This window comes from Pogona vitticeps, chromosome 1 (genome assembly GCF_051106095.1).
Source record: "Pogona vitticeps strain Pit_001003342236 chromosome 1, PviZW2.1, whole genome shotgun sequence".
In the NCBI taxonomy this organism is placed as follows: domain Eukaryota; kingdom Metazoa; phylum Chordata; class Lepidosauria; order Squamata; family Agamidae; genus Pogona; species Pogona vitticeps.
This window is the reverse complement of record NC_135783.1, coordinates 182,846,334-182,868,066: the sequence shown is the minus strand read 5'-3', so window position 1 is coordinate 182,868,066 and position 21,733 is coordinate 182,846,334. Positions and strand designations below refer to the sequence as shown.

General features: G+C 40.2%; 1 protein-coding gene and 3 non-coding genes across 4 annotated transcripts in view; all 4 read left to right on the top strand.

Annotated features, from left to right (window-relative positions):
• The window catches only part of NOP58 (NOP58 ribonucleoprotein), a 29,102-nt gene extending 10,177 nt beyond the window's left edge, over positions 1–18,925 (top strand). Inside the window, exons 7-15 of the mRNA XM_072978703.2 lie at positions 1,751–1,885; positions 2,518–2,663; positions 5,220–5,346; positions 6,470–6,633; positions 9,394–9,528; positions 11,078–11,139; positions 13,565–13,707; positions 17,368–17,522; positions 18,561–18,925. Coding sequence (XP_072834804.1) covers positions 1,751–1,885; positions 2,518–2,663; positions 5,220–5,346; positions 6,470–6,633; positions 9,394–9,528; positions 11,078–11,139; positions 13,565–13,707; positions 17,368–17,522; positions 18,561–18,623 — 1,130 coding nt within the window. The 3' untranslated portion in view covers positions 18,624–18,925. The remainder of the gene's footprint in view (positions 1–1,750; positions 1,886–2,517; positions 2,664–5,219; positions 5,347–6,469; positions 6,634–9,393; positions 9,529–11,077; positions 11,140–13,564; positions 13,708–17,367; positions 17,523–18,560) is intronic.
• On the top strand, positions 183–270 carry LOC140703638 (small nucleolar RNA SNORD70). Its single transcript, XR_012082940.2, has one exon. It is a non-coding gene; the product is annotated as a small nucleolar RNA SNORD70 (small nucleolar RNA).
• LOC140703645 (small nucleolar RNA SNORD11B) lies at positions 3,165–3,251 on the top strand. The gene has a single exon (XR_012082947.2). It is a non-coding gene; the product is annotated as a small nucleolar RNA SNORD11B (small nucleolar RNA).
• Positions 6,026–6,113, top strand: LOC140703642 (small nucleolar RNA SNORD11). The gene has a single exon (XR_012082944.1). It is a non-coding gene; the product is annotated as a small nucleolar RNA SNORD11 (small nucleolar RNA).
• Positions 18,926–21,733: the final 2,808 nt, after the last annotated feature.

Here is a 21,733-nt window from a genome sequence, read left to right as displayed (position 1 = left end):
AGTGGACTCCTATTTAATATCTTCTGCCAATCTGTCGTTACTGATTTAGTATGAGTGTGGTAGTTTGACAGATGTTTATCATTGAGGTAAAGCAATCACAATGCACAATCCAAAACGCAAGTATGGTACTTAACATGCATGGTATAGGACTACTTATATGGGACTATTAGGTATGTTGAGCGTGGAAGGTTGTCAATGATGGAAACATGTTGACCTGAAAATGATGATTTTAATTCAACATTTCGTCACTACCACTGAGACAACATAACAGGGCTTATGGCTCACAAGAGTGTGGAACTTTCTCTGTTTTGAGAAGTGCATAAACAACTTGGTAGCTAGGCAGTTAAAAAAATTTCTTTCTATAACAAATTATGGTGGCTGAAAATTGGACAAAAAAACAATGATTTTTTAAAAAAATCAAATTGATTTAAATCAAGTCCACCCTGGGTGCCTGCAACAAGGATTTAGAAAAACTGATTTTATTCAATATTTTCTCACTAATTTTTTGAGTGGGGTTTTTCTTTTTGTTTCCTCATATTGTTTTGCCTTGCGTTTGAGTCATGTGATAATGAGGGCCAACTGATTGAAGCCATCTGCTAAACTGGCTGGGCAACGTGTAGCCCACCATGTGGTGGTCGTGAGTTGCAACTCTCATCATACATCACTGTGAGCTGTGCTGTCTGACTCTGATTAGACCTGCAGTCACAGTGGATGCGAGACAAGCTGTTACTAATAGGCAAAGAAGCCTTTTGATTGCATGTTTCCCCCGTTTCATACTGTGTCCTGGAGTGGGCAAACTGAGCAGGGTCAGAGGAGCAGTTCTGTCATCCGCTACAGGCTGCCTCTCCTTTCACCCCCACTTCTGTTTACTTCTTTTTAAAAAGTGGCCGAAATTGCATTTTTAAAATCTCTGAGGCCCCCCCTCGAGGGGTTTGAGGGCACAAATTTGGTCCCCAAACCCTGAGCTTGCCCAGTCTTTATTTAAAACAAACATTTGTTTGCTTTGGATCAAGTTTTCCCTAGCTCCACCAAAACTCGGCAGACTTTTGGGGCTGCTTTGGTGGGGATCCATGACCACCCCTACCCTCAAGTAGTGAGGCTCTAACTTGCTTTTAGCACTCTATTGGGGTTTTGAGTAACATTCAGAGCCTGTGCGTCACCTGGGATTTTATCCTGGATGGGATCAAGAATAAGCTAAAAGCAGTCAGTTTTGGTTGAAAGGTAACCAGTGAAAGAGGGAGAGCTGGAATCCTAAATGTGTTTTAATACTGTTTCACTTGCCTGGTGAAACAGGGGTGTGTGATCACATTTGAAGAAATTGCAAGACTGGCTGCTGCATGTTGGAGTTTGTAAGGGGTAGACAACTACAATAGTTTTTGTTTTGTTTTGTTTTTAGAGAGCGGACAAATGGGTATTTGCTAGCAGTGGTTTTGAGTTCAGTGGTTAAAGGACATACCGATGGCAACTCTTTCCATTTTCTACTCAAGCTGATATTCTGGGGCAACTAGTACAATAGGCTGCTATTTTTGTATTTACTGGATGCAGCTAAACAAAAGCGTTGTAATATTTTAACTTTTTGTTTCTCTGAAAACTTTTGATAATTTTTATTGCCTTGTCTAAAAGCAGAGTTTCAAGTTGAGACAACCATTGTCGAAACTATTTCAAAATGTTGCTTTCTGATAATATTTTCAACAAGGTATCATTTTTAAAAAGAGGAGGTAAAAAGTGCATACATTTTTGTCTCTTCCAGCCCTACTTGATGACTTGGACAAAGAATTGAATAACTATACCATGCGCTGTAGAGAATGGTATGGTTGGCATTTCCCTGAACTGGGGAAAATTATAACAGATAATCTAATATACTGTAAATGTGTGCGGAAAATTGGTGAGTAATGGCAGACTTTTATAAATCAGTTGTAAAGAACAGGGTGAATTAGCTGTGTTAGAAATTATGCAGTTCCTTGGTCTCATACCAAAAGTGAGATTTATACTTTGTCAAGTTGTCTAACTACTGGTATTATTTGTATCGTAAAATATCCCTTTACATAAAAGTCATGAGTGCCTATTTTCTGTTGAATTCTTTCATAACAAAACCAATGAAATATATATGAATTATTTTCTTATGTGAATCACTTGTAAGCTTGTAGAAACAAAAAAATAGTTCCAGGGTGAATACAAGGATGGGAATTGTGGCAAACTACAACTCCCATGATTCTCACAATTGGCTGTCCTGGCTGGGACTAATGGGAGTTGGAGTCAAGTAATATTTGTTCCCCATCCAGAGTTAATAAATAGTTGTCTTAAGGCCAGCAGCAAATTGGGTATAGACTCCCTTCAAGCCATATCATGGAAATTTCTGTATCAAATAAATAGAATGATTTGTAGAGTGGGCTGTTTGTTTTTTCTTAATTGAATGTTAGATCTGCTTCTCATGTTGGAAGTTATATATTGTATCCATGGAGTTGCAGAGAAAATGGCGTTTAAAACTTCATTTCTACTTCAAATTTTGTTCTGCAGGAGACAGAAAGAACTTCTCCTCTTCTGATCTTTCTGAGGTCCTACCAGAGGAGATTGAAGAAGAGGTTAAGGCAGCTGCAGAGATCTCCATGGGGACTGAAGTGTCTGAAGAAGACATAAGCAATATACAGCACCTTTGCGACCAGGTGATATTGCTGCAATGGGTGGAACTTGGAATTTAGTCCAGAGCCAGTTTAAGAAACAAAAGTTTATTCAAAGGCCATATTGCTGCCCCCTACACCTCTCACAGCTATCCTGTAATTTATTTAAACACTTAGAGCAACATGCTTCTGTTAGGCTAAATCTATTTTAATTTGGAGACACTTGAGTCTGGCAGGATTGAGCCAGTTTGAACAAGCCTAGCTTGGCTTGATGAACCAATACATCAGTGGTCCCTCTTGTACATTTGTATGAGCTACACTTAAACTAGAAAACTTCTGATTAATCATAGTTTCCCAGTGCATATACAACAGACACTGTGATTAAAGGTGCAAAACTGTTTTCTGAATAGCAAAAAGGCTAATGCATATCAGATAGTCCAATATAGCTACTGAGTGTCTCCTGAGTTCATGGTCAAACATTTAGAGATCAGAGTGGTCTGTAGAAACAAGAAACAATTTTGAGAAGGTGTTTCAGGTGAAGATTTTTGATGGCAGTGATGATTCTTGATATGATGCATTCCTGATGTTCATAGCATGAGGGCTGCATAGTCACTACCTCTTCTGATGCCATCTCAGATAACTTATTTAAAATAACTGGAATATGTTCAGGTATCGGTTTTGCTGGATCGCATGCTCACTCTTTTTCTCTTCTGAAAGTTGTAGAAGCTTACAATATATGTGATATCAGAATAATCTATATCATTTACACTCCTTTACTACCAGGCTATCAAGCCAGCTTGGTTTAGCCAAGTGGTGGTACATCCATCTGTTAAGTCCAGCTAAAAGATCAGGGATGTGAGAAGGTCAGACGAGCAATAAGCTTCTTGTGGCAAGAACCTTGGGGTTTGTTTGTGTCCAAATGGTCCACTTAAGAACTGATCTAAGAACATTGACCTGGTCACTTGCTTATAGGTGAAGAATGAAGTCTCTGACAGTCACCACATATTCAGAGGAGAGGGCCCAGGTGTGGGGGTACCTTTTGGTCTTCAACTCATGGTTAGGCACATCTTGCTGGAGAGACATAGGACAGCCCTTCCTGCTTACCTAAAGTAGCTATTTACCCTGAACTTCATTTTAATACTGGCTGACAATGTGCATCTGTACATTTGATTTGGGTTCCTGAGTTTTACTGGTTTTCTGTCCTCCTTTTAAAACTTCTTGGATTATTGAGAACATGGTGTTAATGAAAACATTAATAGGAACATATCTTGCATTTCCAACAATTGTTTTTTTGTAACAATATGTCCTAAACTTCAATACCTGCACCTCTGTAAGCTTTCCAGAAGAGAGTGATGTATGTCTTTTACATATGGGAAAGACCCTTTGGACATGAAGACCATTTAGCAAAAGAGTCCCAGCTTTGCCATTTTTCAGGTCACTAATTCTGTGAGGGGGCAAAAATAAGGAAAGAAATTTACCATAACTAATTTTGGCTAGCCCTGGCCTATTCCATCAGATACTGTTTTCTTTCATATTACAACTTCCCTTTACATATATTTAATATTCAAAACAGAAAAGTTGTTCCATACCTAAACTCTGTGTGTTGGGGAGAGAGTTAAGCTAATCTGTTTTCTCATTATGTGCGTCTGCTTCTGGATGCTGAGTTTTAATTTAAAAAAACCAATACCATGCTTTTCATATTTAACTTTTAAAAAATGTTTTACATTATTTTAAAATGCTTCAGTTCAGTGGTTGGTTTTCATACCTTTGAGTTCAAATGTTACAATGTATTAACTTTCTAGCAATACCTATTTTTTAAACTACAGTATTTTGTAAACTATGCTGTGTCTCTGCTCCGAAAGTAGGATATAATTTAAAGTAAATGAATAATATTTACCACTGACTCTTCCATTCTGAACGTGCGCAAAATATCATGGCCATTCTGTGCCCAAATAAAATGCAACCAAGGGACAACCAACTTCTGTTTCTGCTTGCTCAGCAAATTCAGACCTGTTTCAAGACCCTACTTGCCATCCCATCCACCACAGTGTGTGAGAAACAGGGCCTGCTTTGTGAAAATACCAGAGTGGTGACATTTCTTACCCTTGGAAGCTCACCTTGCTTCCTCATTCTCTTTAGTGAGAATCCAGTTGGTGATACTGGATTGTGTGATTGGGCACGTACCAGAGAGTGCAAATCTTTGTATTTGGCAGCAATTTGCTGCCGTGACTTGTGTGATTTAATTTATACAAGCCTAAATCATCAGTTGGATTCTGGCTAGTGTATTTTAATGGGCTTTTGTTTCAACATAATAGTGTTATTTTAAAAACGTTGGTCTCAAAGGTTTTCTGTCTTCTGCCTTGAAATGTTATTAGGACTTTCCGCTGCTACCTGTTTGTGTTCCACTGGGTTGCACCTTTTTTTGTCTCTGTTTAGATTCTGTCTATGCTCCGTAAGAAATCAGAAAACCAATATGAAAACAATGTCACTTGCCAGCAAAATTTCACAACCAGTTTAGCTGTTAGCTTATGACATTGCTTTTATGCTTTTCTTTGTCAACTTTTCTTTGTGAATATTCACCAGGCTTGTTTTCTCTTTCAGGTGATTGAAATCTCAAACTATCGGGCACAACTATATGATTACCTAAAAAACAGAATGATGGCCATTGCACCTAACCTCACTGTCATGGTGGGAGAGCTTGTAGGAGCACGGCTTATTGCTCATGCAGGTATGCTTCAGTAATGCTGTGGTTCAGTTGTGTAACATTATCCTGCTCCACACTTAAGAGTGTCTGAAATCCTGTCGCGCAGTTATAAAAAGGGCATAGCATTAGATGTGAATTGCTGTAAGTTAAGAAATGTCTGTGAGCATTATCTGTTGTATGCCAAGTTGCATGACTTTGTATGCAACAGATAATGTCTGTGGGGATTTCTTAACTTAATGGCAGTTCACTTTTAAACACTAGGCACTATGTGCAACAGTATTTCAGCCAGTATGTAATAGTCTCCGATTTTAGAGCAGTATGACCTTTTTCTACACTCCTTTGAGTTGTTGTTAGGTGTGAGAAGCACTACAGAAATTGATATGGTGGTGATGTTGAAAGTATTTCAGTGATTAAAATCCTATTGCTTTGTGCTGTAAGTGGAATTAGAGTAGGCCCACTGAATCAGAGGATTTGGTGAGTCAACTCCTCCCTAAGCTCCATTGGTTGAAATGGGCTGACTAGTGGCAACTTCCTATGCTAAGGTAAGTTGTAATTAGAGTAGACCCATTTGAATCAGCTGAATTTGGCTCTGGTTCAGTGGGCCTACTCTAGTGTAACTTGACTATGTTACCGGATTTCAGCCAGTGTTTCTGAAATGTGAAATGACAGTATGTGAGGTTGTCAACATTGGTGGGACCTAGAAGTCATCAATGATGATTCTTTTCTAAAGTTTGCCTGATTCCAGCTTGGGAAGATGAAGGCAACTCCAGTCACTACCTCTTCTGAGATGCTCTAGAGTCCTGCTTCCGCTCCTTCCCCAAGTACTTGCCTGGTTTATGTTCAAATCATTGAATGAAACAGATAAAGTTGGCTTCAGTTTTGTTGCTGTCAGTTCTCAGATGTTGAATTGTCTATGACAGTTTGATTTTTTACCTTGGTCTCCTTAAAAACAAATCAAAATCAGCTTCAAAACTTCAGACAATTCAAGGAGTGGTGTTTGTATATGTCCACACATGCACATACAAATTGGGGGGGGGGGGGGGGGGTTGGACTTATTTTGGTTTTGACCTGAAGCTTGGTTGCTTGTCCAGAGCTTTTTTCAGAAGTTTTCATTTTTGCAAACTCCTTTTGTTATCTTCTATTACAGGGTCCCTGTTGAACTTGGCTAAGCATCCAGCATCCACTGTTCAGATTCTGGGTGCTGAAAAAGCACTTTTTAGAGCATTGAAGACTAAACGTGACACACCCAAATTTGGTCTGATTTATCATGCTTCTCTTGTGGGCCAAACAACAGCTAAAAACAAAGGAAAGGTGAGATTTTATCAAGTGTGTTGCTTTTGGGTGTCCCCCACCCCCAAAGCAGTGATGGTTTGAGAGTTCTTGCAACGAAGCAGACTGAGTCTACTTCCATCTAGACTAAGATTTGTAGCCTTATCTATTAGACTGATGACTGGAGTATACTTCTGCAGAATGAGAAGGAGTCAAGACAGCAACATTCTGGTTGGTTTTCAGTAAGTTTGGATGTAGTCATGTCTGATCTATTGTCTCTCAAAATATCTGGAATTATGCCCCATCCCATGGCTTGCCTCATTTAGCACCACTAATCAGCTCCACGTGCGACAGTGTGAGGATCTATTGGTGTACTAATCCAGTAGTCATACTAGAAGGCTTAATGAACTGGATATATGATCTCTGTGTTTGAAATAAACCATTACACCCATAGAAACCTGCACACTTTTAAAGATCTTTTGGGCAGGCCCTTCTCCCAGTCTCACTGCCATTAGAGCAGTAGGTCCCCAGATGTTGGGCTAGAACTCTAGAGGTCCTCACCTCTAGCTGTGCTGGCTAGCTCTCTGGGAGTTGTAGTCCAAGAACATCTGGGGACCCAAGGTTGGGAAACACTGCATTAGAGGCATGTCTGCTGAGGGACACAAGGGGAGAATTTGCAATGGATGTTCTCTGACTCAGGAATGGATTCCAACCTGTTGTCAAGCAAAGGTCTTTTTATTCAGGCAGGGTCTCGGCATTTAAGCTGGGCTTTAGAAGGTGTTTAAATGACTGGGTTCTGCCTATGCTATGATTATCCTTTTAAATTGTGCTTTATTTAATTTTTTATTTTGTTATTTACTCATGATTTGCTTTTCTGTTGCTTGTAGCCTGGAGTACATTTTTGATGAGAAGTAGTCTATATATATATATTGAATTAATGAAAGCATACTCGGGATGATGATTAAAAAAATGAGAACTTATACTCAGGCCAGGTTGAGATGATCAAGCAATGAGGATACACTCACTCCCACGTAGTCCATGTAGGTGAATGAATCTCAGCCTATCTAGATCTTTATGGGAATACTCTACCTTTGATTCTTTTTTTGATATTTGGATGCGTGCCTCTTTTTGGCTGTCCTTTGCTCTAAGCAGACCTTCCAAACAATTTAAAAATCAGTGATGTAATCCACTGAGAATTTTAACTTCTGCTTGCCAATAGTAATAAAATAAAAATGGGAAACTGGGTTCATTTGATTCTGTGAAGTTGAAACTACATCAGTTATGGTATGGATGTCCATTTGGCACAATGCTGCAAGGGCAAATGAGAGGTACATCTTTTTAATTTTTGTTGTATTGGTATTGTAAATACTTGTATATAATTCAGCTATGTAGTTGTCTTATTTATGTATAGAAAGCGTTATTTGTATTTGGACCTGGAGCCCAAAGAGTAAATATTGGAGTAATTAAAAGGATCAGTTTGAAATGATTAGAAGAATCATTTTATTACTAGTTAAAATATACAGTGGTGCCTCACACAACGATGTTAATTGGTTCCAAAAAAATCAACGTTGTGTGAAACATCGTTCTGTGAAACACCATTTCCCATAGGAATGCATTGAAAACAAGTTAATCCGTTCCAATTGGAACGGATTGCCGTCTTTAAGTGAAAAAACCCATAGGAAACATCGTTGAGTGAAACAATGTTTCCTCCATTGGAATGTATTGAAGCCGACTCAATACATTTCAATGGCTTTGCGAAGTCCTTTTTCGCTCCTGTAAAAGTGCCTTACAATGTTTGGAACAGGTTTTAAATGCTTGCAATCGTTAGCCCACCTCCTGAACCCTATGCAAACTTAATTTGATGTTGTTCTGAGTCGTCTTTAATTTTTGGTGATTTTTTAAATTTTCTCTCATTGAAATGCATTGGACGGAAAGTTCAATGCATTCCAATGAGAGAAAATTCAGAAAATCACTAAAAATTAAGGATGACTCAGAACAACACCAAATTAAGTTTGCATAGGGTTCAGGAGGTGGGCTAACGATTGCAAGCATTTAAAACCTGTTCCAAACATTGTAAGACCCTTAAAAATGAGCGAAAATGGAAGAGCTTCAAAAGCACTGAAGCCGGCTTCAGTGCTTTTGAAGTCCTTTCCGATGTCCCTTTTCACTCATTTTTAAGTGTCTTACAATGTTTGGAACAGGTTTTAAATGCTTGCAATCGTTAGCCCACCTCCTGAACCCTATGCAAACCTAATTTGGTGTTGTGCTGAGTCGTCCTTAATTTTTGGTGATTTTTTGTTTTCCCTATTTAAATGCATTGAACTGTCCATTCAATTGATTTAAATGGGGAAAATAAAAAAATCACCAAAAATTAATGAAGACTCAGAACAAAACCAAATTAAGTTTGCACATGTTTCACAAGGTGCACTATGGAATCCAAGCATTTAAAACAGGTTTCAAACATTTTAAGACACTTTTAAATGAGCAAAAACGGACATAGTTAAGTGAAATTCCCCCATAGAGAACATCGTTAAACGATGGGGGAAATTCCTCAAAAAAACCCATCGCTGTGTGAATTCATCGTTGTATGAAGCAATCGTTGTGCGAGGCACCACTGTATTTGGTTAGTAAGGTCTAACTCCTAAATTAAATTTATTTTTAAAAACTGAGAAAATGTTCATTTTGCATACCATTTATTTTTTTGCCAGAATTATGGAGAGAAGTCTCCATTATGCTTCCCTGTACTGGTAGGAGGTGTAACTCTCCTTTCACTAAGGGGCATTGAACTTTTTCCTTTTCCAGATTTCACGAATGCTAGCTGCTAAAACAGCCTTGACTATTCGCTATGATGCCCTGGGAGAGAACACCAGTGCAGAGATGGGAGCCGAGAACAGATTGAAAGTGGAAACCAGACTGAGGCAGCTGGAAGAGAAAGGGGTGAGTATTTCAAAACTTAACGTGAATTACTACCAAAGCAAATACCCACACTATGACGATGAGACACTGATTGGTACATTTACTCCATCAGGTCTGCCTTTTAGCGTAAGGGCTAAACAGTGTAGCTTTTCATCATCCAACTGTGCTCTCGTTCTAAACTTTCTCTGCTTTCATTTATGCTTTGTGGATGTGTTTAGTGGTACAGCCCACTGTGTTTACATCATAATGGGCATGTTTCCTTTGTCACTAGCCACTACTGAGTGTAACTGAGAAAGTGTATCCCTTTGTCACCTTCTCATGTGGTTGCTGAAGAGCTTGGAGCTGAAAGCAGGATGTGGTGTGTTGTCTCTTGTTCTCTGTTGAGCAGTGCTGTCAGATGCGGCAGACACAATTTTTAAAAATTGTAGGAAATCGGTTTCTTGTCATTTCATCTGCTGAAATTAGCTCATTTTTAAATCACAAAATTCATTTTTTTAGTATTTTCATTCAGCAGCCAAGATGGGAGTGGTAGCTGCCTGAGAAGTGAAATATCACTGAATAAATAGTGGGATAGACTGTATCTGCTTCTGGTGAGGTGGGCTACTGTCCACAGAAGCGTATGCTAAGTCGTTAGTGTTTCAGATACCACAACCCTCTTTTGTTATTTTTGAGTGAACTAGGAGTTGAACAATTTACATCACACCACACATAAGTCTTAATCTAGGGTAATATAAATGAGAATTGTAGTTCAAGAACATTTGGAGACCCAAGTTTGGAAACAAGTACCCTAAGCCCTACAGTTAGATTAGAATATCAAGGTTTAGGGCATAAATATAACCTTTATTGTAATACTAGTGTATGTGCGCAGTTAGGTTGTCTACAAAGCAGCACCCTCTAAAGTTAGTTTAAGTGGAACTATATTCATGTCGCAAGCTGACATCCGGGCCATGCTGTCTCACCAATAGCTGCAGGAACACAGAACAGTTTTCTATGGAGGTAAACTGTTAGGCAGATTACCAGCCTTTAGATACTCTGCATTACTAGAGACAGAACACAGGGAAGAGGGCCAGTGCCCCTTGGCTGGGTGGGTAGAATTAGTGTGCCATGGGATTGTGGCTTTCCATTTGGTAAGGAAGAGGCATGCTCAACTGTTGAACAGGAAATTGGCAAACCCTTGAGTCATATGGAATGATGTACCAGCATCTGTACAAAACAGCTTCTGTTGCCAGATTAAATTCTAGCTTCCCCAGTCCTCAGACGCTTGGCTTTTAAGACCTAATAGTCTTTAAATTTTTGTGCCGGGATCTACAACTGGCCTCCTGGATAGAATGCTGGGAATAGCCTTTTTGTTGCAAGAGGAAGGAGATTTGAATAATGTAACATCTCTTTCACCATGCTGTGAGTGCAGAACACTTGGGCACCCTGCATTAGGAGGATGTGGCTCTCCTCTGTTTTACATGTCACTCTCCCAGCTCTCACCATTCCATTTTCAGCTATGAAATGGTTGCAACATTTAAAAAAAAGTTATTTCAGTCATTTGTTTTTCACAGCTGTGACTTTCTTCTTTTAGATAAGACGAATAAGTGGCACAGGAAAGGCCATTGCCAGAGCAGACAAATACTTGCATAAGAGGTGGGTACCAGTGTGTTCATTTTGCTCATGCTTGTAGGGGTTTTTTGTTTTTGTTTTTATTTCATTAGTCAGACACCCAGTCCTAGGTGTGCTGGACTTGGAGAAATATCTGTCATTTCTCTCAATAGTAGTGTTTCCAGCATTCTCGTGACCGCTTAACTTGTATTTGTAGAACTGACTGTGAATGGATAGAGGTGATAATATTTTCTGAGGTAGGGGCTTCTGGGATTTTTCATTCAGTGCTAATCAGAATGTATTTAACTGTCCACTGGATTTGTTTTGCACTGCGTGTGTGTTTTTAAATTGTGATACGTTTAACTTGATTGTATGAATGGGGTCTTAATATTAGCAGCTGTACTGGGCTTCTATTGTCTTTTGCAGAGTAGACCACCAGTAATTATACTTCACAACTTCCTAAGCTGCAGTAGACTTAGATGGTTTCATATTTATGTTTAAAATACATAGATGAGCTCTGCTGGAAGAAACCAGAGATCCCTCTGATCCATCCTCTTCTTCCTTACACTGGCCAATCAAGAGTTTCAGGGGAGCCCCCCACACACACCCCAGCATTGTTGTCCTCAAGTACAGTGGTGCCTCGCTTAACGGCAATAATCCGTTCCAGGAAAATCGCTGTTAAGCGAAAACATCGTAAAGCAAAAAAAAAAAAAAAAAAAAAACCATCCCAATTGAAACGCATTGAAACCCCTTCAATGCGTTCCAATGGTGTCAAAACTCACCGTCTAGTGAAGATCCTCCATAGGGCAGCTGTTTTCGCTGCCTGTCTTGCGAGGAATCCGTCCCAGAAAACAGCGGGGAGCCATTTTGTTTACCCGGCAGCTATTTTGAAACCGCCGATCAGCTGTTTTAAAATCGTCGTTTTGCGAAGAATCATCGCAAAGCGAATAAACCCCGTTTAGACCATCGTTTTGCGATCGCTAAAAGATCGTCGTAATGCAGTTTCGTCGTAATGCGGGGCAATCGTAAAGCGAGGCACCACTGTAGTTCATCATTCTCTATCACCATCTTCTCAATCTATAAAGATATAACTAACATTTTGGTTGGCTTTTCAGATTAACTGAGATTACTAATTGAACTGTTGGGTATTGTCTTCTTGAGCACAGATGCCAAAACTATAGCCCATGGATCTATACCCATGTACCCAACCAAAGAGCTGTAGACTTGTTCCCTGAACCCATGCTCACTATTTCCTCTGGTACATGAGCTGCCGTATTGTGCTCATGTGAGAAGTGAACACATACCGTGTTTCCCCAAAAATAAGACAGGCTCTTATATTAATTTTTTCTCCAAAAATGCATTAGGGCTTATTTTCAGGGGATGTTTTATTTTACACTTATGTCATCTTCTGGTCGCTGTTCACTTAACTAGGGCTTCTTTTTGAGTAGGGCTTATATTATGAGCATCCTGAAAAATCATACTAGGGCTTATTTTCAGATTAGCTCTTATTTTCAGGAAAACAGGCTACAGCCATCATTTCTGCCATTGCAGCAGGACTTCTCCTAGCTAGTGAGGTCACTGGAACTGCAGTTGGTATTGCTGTGTATATTCCCCAGCTGCAAGGCAACATTTCTCCACTGAGTAGTGACACCATAGTCCATTGTACATAGGTGAAGCTGCCTGTGTGGAGCTAGTCACAAGCTCAACTTGTTGTGCACTGGGATTGTGGGTCCCCTCGTTGGAGGCAGCATCTTTCTAAAGGAAGACAAATAAGGGAAAAACTACTGGCTTTAGTCCAGCTTGACTAGCCACTTGACTCTTAACCACAGGTAGAAATGAGATGATGGTATACTCTGAGACTGGGGAATCTGTGGCCCTCCAGATGTTGTTGAACGCTCACTTCCCACAATCCCTAGCTAACATGGCCAGCATCAAAGCAAGATAGAAGTCATTGTGTATCAGTATAGGTGTACAGGGACAGGGGTCCATACATCCTGGAGTAGATTCAATCTTTATTCTCATCCTTCTATTGTATATTCTTAATGTGAAATGAATAAGGTCTGGACAGCTTAGTAAAAAGAGTGAACGTGCAGTTCCCTTTTCTTTGATGACCTGAAAACATGATACCCATCTTACTTGTTCAAACAAAAATGGGTTCCTGGGAGCATGTAAGGCTCTTGGGCAAACATACCAGTCCTTCATATCTTCTTCTTTCCATCTAGCTGCCTGTCTTAGGTAAGATAAGAGCTTTGAGGGCAAGGACAACCTCATTACTGTGTTCTCTATAACCTAGAACAGCGGGCATGCTGTTGTAGCTATAGAAACCCCGTTGGAGAATATCTTCAAGGACTCGGGCAGGGGTGGAATAAACGGGATCATTAGTCCTCTTCCCCATGCCATTGTCTCTTCAGTAATGGTACCTTGCCCTTCACAAGTTGACTCTCCCCCCCTCAATCTCTTACTCTTCAAGTGAAGTGAAGACCTATGACCCTTCGGGTGAATCTACGCTCCCTCGGGTCCCGAAGAAGCATAAAAGGGAGGAAGAGGAAGAAGAAGATGAAGGGGCACCAGCTCCCAAAAAAGCAAAGAAGATTAAAGTAGAAGAAGTCAAAGGTTAGTTACTGTATTTCTGGGGTTCTTTGTGGTATCTGGGAATTGGTTGTATAGTTAGCTTCCAAATTCTTGAATGCTTCAAACCTTTTCATTGCGTGAAATCCAGCAGTCAAGTCACAACTGGAATAGGCCCATTAAATCATTAGAACTTACAGAGGAGTTGACTCGCCAGATCCCCACTGATTCAGTGCACCTACTCTAGTTGTAACTTATTGCTGGATTTCAGCTAAAAGGGTCTTTCAGAAGCTGCAGTCAATAGAATGGAGAAGGAGGTGACTTTCATCAATTTCCTACCCTTATGCCCTGCAATCTGCCCCAGTATGTGAGTGAATAGCATAGGAGGCTGCAAGGGGACAGGTGAAATGCTCATATATCACTTCCCATTTTGTTTTACTGGTATATCTATGCAGCTTTTGTTGACTGAGGACAACATTGGGCATAATCAAACATTTTTATCCTGGTTTCAGTCTAAGCATTGGCAATGGTGTGTGTAATTTTGTTTCTTTCCAGCATAGCATACCAAACAGGCAGACAATACTTTGCAGTCTATGCTGTGAACTACATTGCCATTTAGTTTGCATTCCTGATTTAGGTCTAAGTGCAGAGACTGATGAGTTAGGAGAAGCACAAAGTGCACATTTACCCAATTCATCTAGGTATGTATCATTTCTTGTAAAATTATTTTACTGGCTCCATGAAAAAGCATTTGCCCAAAGCCTTGGACTGGTTTATTCTTTCTTAGAAGCAAGCAAGAGTCAATATGTAACTGGCCTAAGCTTTTATTTCTGCTCAGTCTGTCTTTTGCATTGCTTCAGGTTTTTTTTTCTTCTAATAATGACAATAACAGCTGGGAAAGCTTTTATGCAAAAATATTGTGTAGATTTTCCTTGGTGGCCTTGAGGAAGAGATGCATCTCGGAGAAGTGTCTGCCTTAAAACAAAACAAAAAACCCAAACACCGCAGTTTAAGGGAACATCAGCATTTTGTTTCCCAACCATAAAGTTGGATTCATAAACTAATAGTTCACCTTTATAGTCTGAGTTGCTGTAATAAGTCATGCGCCAGGTGTGTGAATTCATGATTTTAAAAAATGTACCTTGTCAGTCTGTATTCTCCAGCAATGAAAACTGAATTCTACTGCTTATATAAGTCTGTGTGTTTTGTTGTTGTTTCAACTTAAATACTACTCCGAATTGCTAAAACAGTATCTGGGAGGTTTATGACATAATTATGCAAAGAACACTTTGCCACTGCCACCAGCCCCACACCCAGCAAGCTGGGTAATCAATTTACCAACCTTAGAAGGCTGAGTCAGCCTTGTGCCAACTACTGGAACCTATTAGGTCGTGAGCAGGGGCTTGACTGGAGTACTGCAGTTTAGCCACTGGGCTACTGGCCAATTCTTCATGTGCATCACTTTTCCCTCTTTGTATAATGTGCCAGTTTGGTTAGTCATGAGGCAGGGCAGGGACTTCTGTAGTACCCAAATGCCCAACCTCTAACTATTGGCTTGCCTACACCTTGTTCTCCAGGTACGGCATGTAAACTTCCAAGCATATTTTTACAACCATGAGGAATGTGAGATCTGGGGGAAGTTTAATCCTGATACCAAGATTCTGTTTTGTGTTTCTGCTGAAGTGTGCTTGGTGAACAGGCTCAGGATTAAATAAAAAGGGACAGCTCACTCCAGTTGAAAATCTGTTGGTTTCTTATTACAGACTTCTTAGGGTAGAACCCCAAGAATCAGAGTCCTTTGGTTTGTGGAACATGTTGCATCTCTGTGATGTGCACTGATTTGGTTTTCTCTCTTTCTCCTGCCCCTTCTCTTCCCTCTCCCCTCCTTATGATAACAATGCTGAAGGAAGGGTGAAGTGTTTTCATTTTCACTGTGGTGGACAGTTGAAACGTCGATGGGCAATAGTTGGCTTAGTGCTGAATATAAAACGATCAACCATTTGCTCTGCCTTATGTAAAATAAAGATGCTCATACTTTCCCTTGTTAACAGCAGGAGTGTGGCAAGGCGGGGAGGGGGGGAAGAGAGTGAGGCATATATGCAGGCTCCAGAAGTAGGCCAAGGAAATGGCTTCCCTGGAGCTTCATTCATCATTTTGTTCTGGCATGAAAGTGTTTTGACAAACACTGCTGGCAAGAAGCACTTAAAACACTCACAAAGGCAACCACTGCCAGCTCTGAAGTGTCAGTGGCAATGAAATGTAGGCTAACTTACCGCTGACTGTCGCCGGTAGCAGGCTGCTGCCATGCTGGGCTCACCTGTTGGTGCTTTAGGGAGTAGTGGGGCAGTCTCCGTGAGATAAGCATTCTGGAATGTTTAATGCCGAAAGTATACTCTTCCCTAGATAGTGCAGCCTTATTGCTGTTGTTATTGTTATTAGAGGAAATGAGGTGCCCATAATGATTATAAGCATGGACATGAAAGGTTACAGAATGCAATTCACCATGGCAAGCCTGGGGGGATTGGGCGGTTTGGGACAGCAGACGAGGGGAATGAGAACTTACAGCCACACGAACGGTATTTTAGGCACCACCTACAGCACGAAACTACCCTGTTTCCCCGAAAATAACACCTAACCTGAAAATAAGCCCTAGTAGGATTTTTAGGATGCTTGTAATATAAGCCCTACCCCCAAAATAAGCCCCAGTTAATTGAAACCCCGCCCTACGCCATTGTGCAGCAATCAGAAGAAGATGACAGGACTGCATTTGAATAAATGTAGATTGTTGTACATGAAAAAAATAAAACATCCCCTGAAAATAAGCCCTAATGTGTGTTTTTTGGAGCAAAAATTAATATAAGACTGTGTCTTATTTTTGGGGAAACACGGTAGCACGGTTGCACTTAAGAGGCTTGGTATAGCTATAGGTTACTAGAGGCAAAGGAAGATGGGGTTCTTGAAGTACAGAGAGGACAATGTGCAGTGGCTCCCTTCCACACTCCTGTGGCGCCTGTCCTAGCTCATCTTTAGCAAAACCCCGGAAGGCCTTTCACTTGCTTCTCATAGAATTGATGCAGTAACGAAGGTATGTAGCTCTGAAAAGACAGGGTTCCTGTACATGAAGTGCGTTTTTCAGGTGGCAATCAGCATTGCTGTCCTCTTCCTTTCCATAGCAACAGTCCATTTAATAAATGTAGGCGACTTCACAGTCCTCTCCTTCTTGGTGAACAGCCAAAGACGTGCCAGACGTGCTGTAAGACATCCTTGTTTAGATTTGGCTTTCATTGGCTACATCTGGCTTCCTTTTTAGCAGAGTTTTGTAGTTTATTGTTCTTGGTATTTAAAAGGTCATTCTTTGCCTGCAGTTCTCACAGTGTGGGCTGGGCTAAGGGAACTGTGTGTGTATGTTTTCATCCAAAACACAAGAGTATCATCTTCAAAAAGAAAAACTTGACATTATATGCAGTATAGTGGTGACAAAGATTGTCCACTAATTATTGTTAAGAATTTTTCTCCTTGACTTCTTCAGATGGAGTCACATATGTATACTCATCTTTGTTTGCTCCTGCTATGCACATTTTTCCTGCCTTCTGTCACTTCTTAGTCATTATAGCGTAAAAACTCTTCCTCAGTGCTTTTTTTATGGCTGCCAGTCTCAGGCTTCTTGTTTTATTGGTTTCTCTTTTTATTTTTATTTTTACATAGAAGAAGAGGGGGAGGAGCAAGACCAAGAGCAGGAAGAAAGTGAACCTGTCAAGAAGAAGAAGAAGAAAAAGGAGAAAAAACAGAAGACTCAAGAAGAGGTTTGGGTAGAAGACGAAGAAGAAGAAGCAGAGCCATCCGCAAGCACAGCAGTAGAGGTGAGACAGCACAGGCAGAGCTAGATCTGGTCCTCTGGGCAAATCATTGTAGAACAGCAAGGAATTCTGTTGCCTAGTTGTGTCATAGTAAGAACACAACTAGGCAACAGTTGTGACCTGTTGTGCTGGCGAAATGAAGACAGCTTGGGTTGTGTGAGCTCAAAGCAATTCTTGTTCTCAGAAGAAATTCCTAGCTCAGAGTTCCTTAATTCTCAGTGCATGGGCTCTGGTTGGTCGGTTTTGGGGTTCCTACAAAAGGCCCCCATTCTTGTGTCTCCTTTTTGCCCTAAATTTCTGTCCTCTTAGAGGGAAAGAGTCAACAGAATTGTTCCTTTGTGATTCAAAGCTTCCAGTGGAACTACATTAGACTCCCAACCTCCAAAGTGAGCTTGACATTTCAAGAGACAAAACAGTTGGTCTAGGTTTGGCTCTGTATCTAGCCGAGTCTGATTTCATCGACTTCACGCCTTATAGACTTTCACAGTTGGGCTGAATGGAGAGTGGGAGAGATTATCTCAGTCTCTTGTGAATCATGAACCAAACAAAGGCACAGTTGCGAAACCATGGCCCAGTTGTAGTTAAGGGAGAGTAATATACCGGTGTGCAATTAAGCCGGCTCTGATGGCCTGCATAAATATGCTGCAGAGTCTGATTGACTTGGGAGTGGGGGGAGTAGTGGTCTTTGTCTACATTAGGATTCCCCCTCCAAACTACTGGAGTAGCCAATCTTTCTTTAGATTGATAACCTCTGCACAAACGGAGGGAGAAAGACTTTGTTCTGCTGAGATGCTTAAAGATGAAAGCTGTCACTGAGTGCTGTTGACTCATTTCATTAGGGTTCTATCGATGGTAACCATGGATTCCTGTAGTTCTTGGAGCCCCTCTGTCAAAAGAGATTAGCAAAGAGAAGTAGAATAGGACTAGGCGTGCCTTTCATTTCTCCCCTGAGGGGAAGAATATTTTAATTTTTCCTTATTTCATGTTATTAATTACTGACTGTGTGTTTGGAATTGAGTCTGCAACACTGTTTATTTTCAGGGCACAGAGAAGAAGAAAAAGAAGAAGAAGAAAATTAAAGAGGAGCCTGAAGATGAATATTAAGAGGAGGACGCCAGAGCCTCTCTGGTGACTTGCATTGTGTTTGGCTTTCCTGGGACATTGGCCTTTTTGCTCCATGGTTAGTGAAGGCTGAAGAGTTTATACACTTTTTCTCTGTATGCAGTTTTTTACCCGCACCTTTTACTTTAACCCTTATCCTGACAATATTTTTTAAGCTGATATTTTGTGTTGTATTATTGCAGAATGGTTTAAGATACTGATGTATACCTGGAAAGTGATATAGAAATGGTTGAAATTGATTTAAAAAATAAAAAATATTCCAACAGCAGAGTCTTTTCCTAAAACTTGAAGTCTGCATAGAAATATTATTTTTGTACATAACTTCATGCCTGTTAAAAAAATTGTTTAAAGTTCTAAATATGTTGTTTTAATTTTGTGAATTTTAGGGGGAGGGAAGACATTTATAATCTTTCTTGTGGTTATGTTCGCAGAAATCCCTCTGCCTAGCTCCACTGGTGCAATGGTAACCTGAGGTAACCTGCAGTGGCAGATTGACATGGATGAGAGACTTCCTTTTGTGATTTCAGAGTGTGAAGTTGCAGGCAGTCAAAAATTTCAGGAAGGGAAGACTTTAATCAGCTGTAATCTGCAGGATTTTGGCCACTGTTTAGGAAACATGCAGTGCTACAACTCTGTTGTACAATGCATAGACCGTATTGAAAAAAAGCTGAGCATAATAAATACAGTAAAAACTGGAGAAATATGCACAGCCATTTTCTCAGGCCAGCTACTTTCCAGATGTGTCGGCCCACACCTTTTCTTTGTTCTCTCCATGTAGGAGAAAGGATCTTTGGGATTGTGGTATAAGCATCATATAACCAAACAAAAACCAGCTTTAATTTGCAGCAGTGTGAAATTGCAGTATTTAGTTACATCTCTCCCTGGTATAGCAATTATTGTGCAAGTGCTCTTTTGCATCAGCTCAGCAAAGATGATTAAGAAACACTTGGCCATTTTGACTCTGAAACAGCCATCTACGCTTTCATGCCTAAACCCAAATTTATGAAAAATCCCCAGATGCTGTGTTGCACTGGATTACTAACTTGGTTGGGAGATTGCACAGCTGCTTGTGGAACAACCAGGTGCATGACCATCTGCACCTGTATTTGATTTCCCCTTTGTATGAATTTTGGAAATGTGCAGACACACCAGCATTCTGAGACTTGTGCTAGAGCCGTGACATTACAGGTTTCAGATATCAAATTAATTAATGCAACATACACATGTCTGCGGTGGTGCAGTCTTGCACTGCAGTAGTTAAACTACAGGTCTGCAGTCAAGACTTTGCTCACTACCTGAGTTTGATCCCAGGTTCAGGTAGTTGGCTTGAAGTTGACTCAACATTCCATCCTTTTGAGATCAGTAAATTGAGTACCCAGCTTGCTTGGGATGGGGGGGGGCTGAAAATAATCTCTGCGCGGAGGAGATGCGCAGAGGGAGGCGGAGTCGTGCGTGTGCAGAAACACACCTTAGAAGGAACCTTGGCTGGTTGATACCTCTATGTGTTGGGATCACAACAACAGGGATGAGAAAACAGTTGTACTGCAAGTCAGAAATTTGTAGCATTAATTTTTTAAGTATAAATATTTTAGTTAGCTTTGGGAAATGGAAAGTAAATAGTTACTTTTAAGTATAATTGTGATGGCAACTACTTTTTGGACCATGGAAGTATTAAGCATAACAAAATATCTTTTAAGGTTACTTTCGAAGCTTTGCAGGGAATATGTATGCATCTCTACATCCAGCAATATGAAGCATTTTCCCCCTCCTTCACCCCTTAACCAGCTGGCAGTGTAGGACAAGAGGAGTCTGTTAGGAAGGAAGGATTGACTGATGTGTGCACATAAGAGCAACTGTTTTTATAAACATTTAAAGAGCAGTTAGAGTGACCGAAGATGATTGTAAAAGTCTTGGATTTTTTCTTTATTGCTGTAGTTATAAGGTATGAGAGAAAGCACCTCAGCACATTCTCTTATACTATCGTTCTATTTTCCAATTATGTGTCTTGAACATATTAAAGCATGAACTCTAAACTTGGCTGAGAATCTTGCAGACATGCACACCACTCCTAAAACCAGTTCCTGGGAATGCCAGGATGGTCCAATATGAATAGTTTATAAGCAGGAAGTAAAACATTCGCTCTAATGCACCACAATAAGTTAAAGATAATCCATATAAACATACACACAAAGATAAAGTTTTGATTTTGCCTAACAAATGAAGGAACTTCTCTCATCAGTTGGTCAGACTCAATAGCTTCCATCACATCTGTGCCAAGTTATTTAATTACAAGTAGCCCTTTGCTTCCCAGCATTACATGACCTTAAAAAATTGTTGGTATGAACCCAGCCTTTCCTGCTTAGCTGCATGGAGACACTTTATTCTGTTGCATGACTACTAAAGTCCTCTATGGAGCACAGTTTACATTGAAGACCCAGTTTGTTCCAACTTGCAGTAACTCCTTGTCTTGTGCTGATCACATAATCACTACCCATTCTGTAGAGATGGGATGAATAGTTTTGCATTAGGAAAAACTTGTTTAAAATGTATTGCCAAAAAAGAGTAAATGCATGAGAACAAGGGGGGGGGTGGCGCTTTTCTTGCCCTTTGTCAGTGACTACTGCCTTTCTCTTCATTTTGTTCTTGTTGGGTCTGGGCTCTAATTTCTGAACATGGCCAAACATTTTCATGCTCTCACCTTGGCTTTATACTGCCCCCACAGGATCCCTATGCAACTGAGGTTTTCAATGATAGTGTGCTTGTGTAAAGTCTGGTTTGGTCCCACTGACAATTAGGCTTTACTTATATAGTCTGTACAATAGGTATTATTTATTGAGGATGTGACGACTATTTCACTAATTAGGATTTTTGTACTTCTATTTGTATTGTCATAATCCTCTAGTACATAAGTATACATGCACAGTTTTTATTAAACAGAAATCAACTAGAGTTCTATTAAATATCTATTTTATCAGGTGGCTTCCATATATTTACTCGGATCACAGATATTTTTCCCTTCAACTCTTAATACAGTCTCGACTCAACTTTCTTCTTCTAAGTGACATCTCCAAGCCGCAGCCCTTCTCCATATG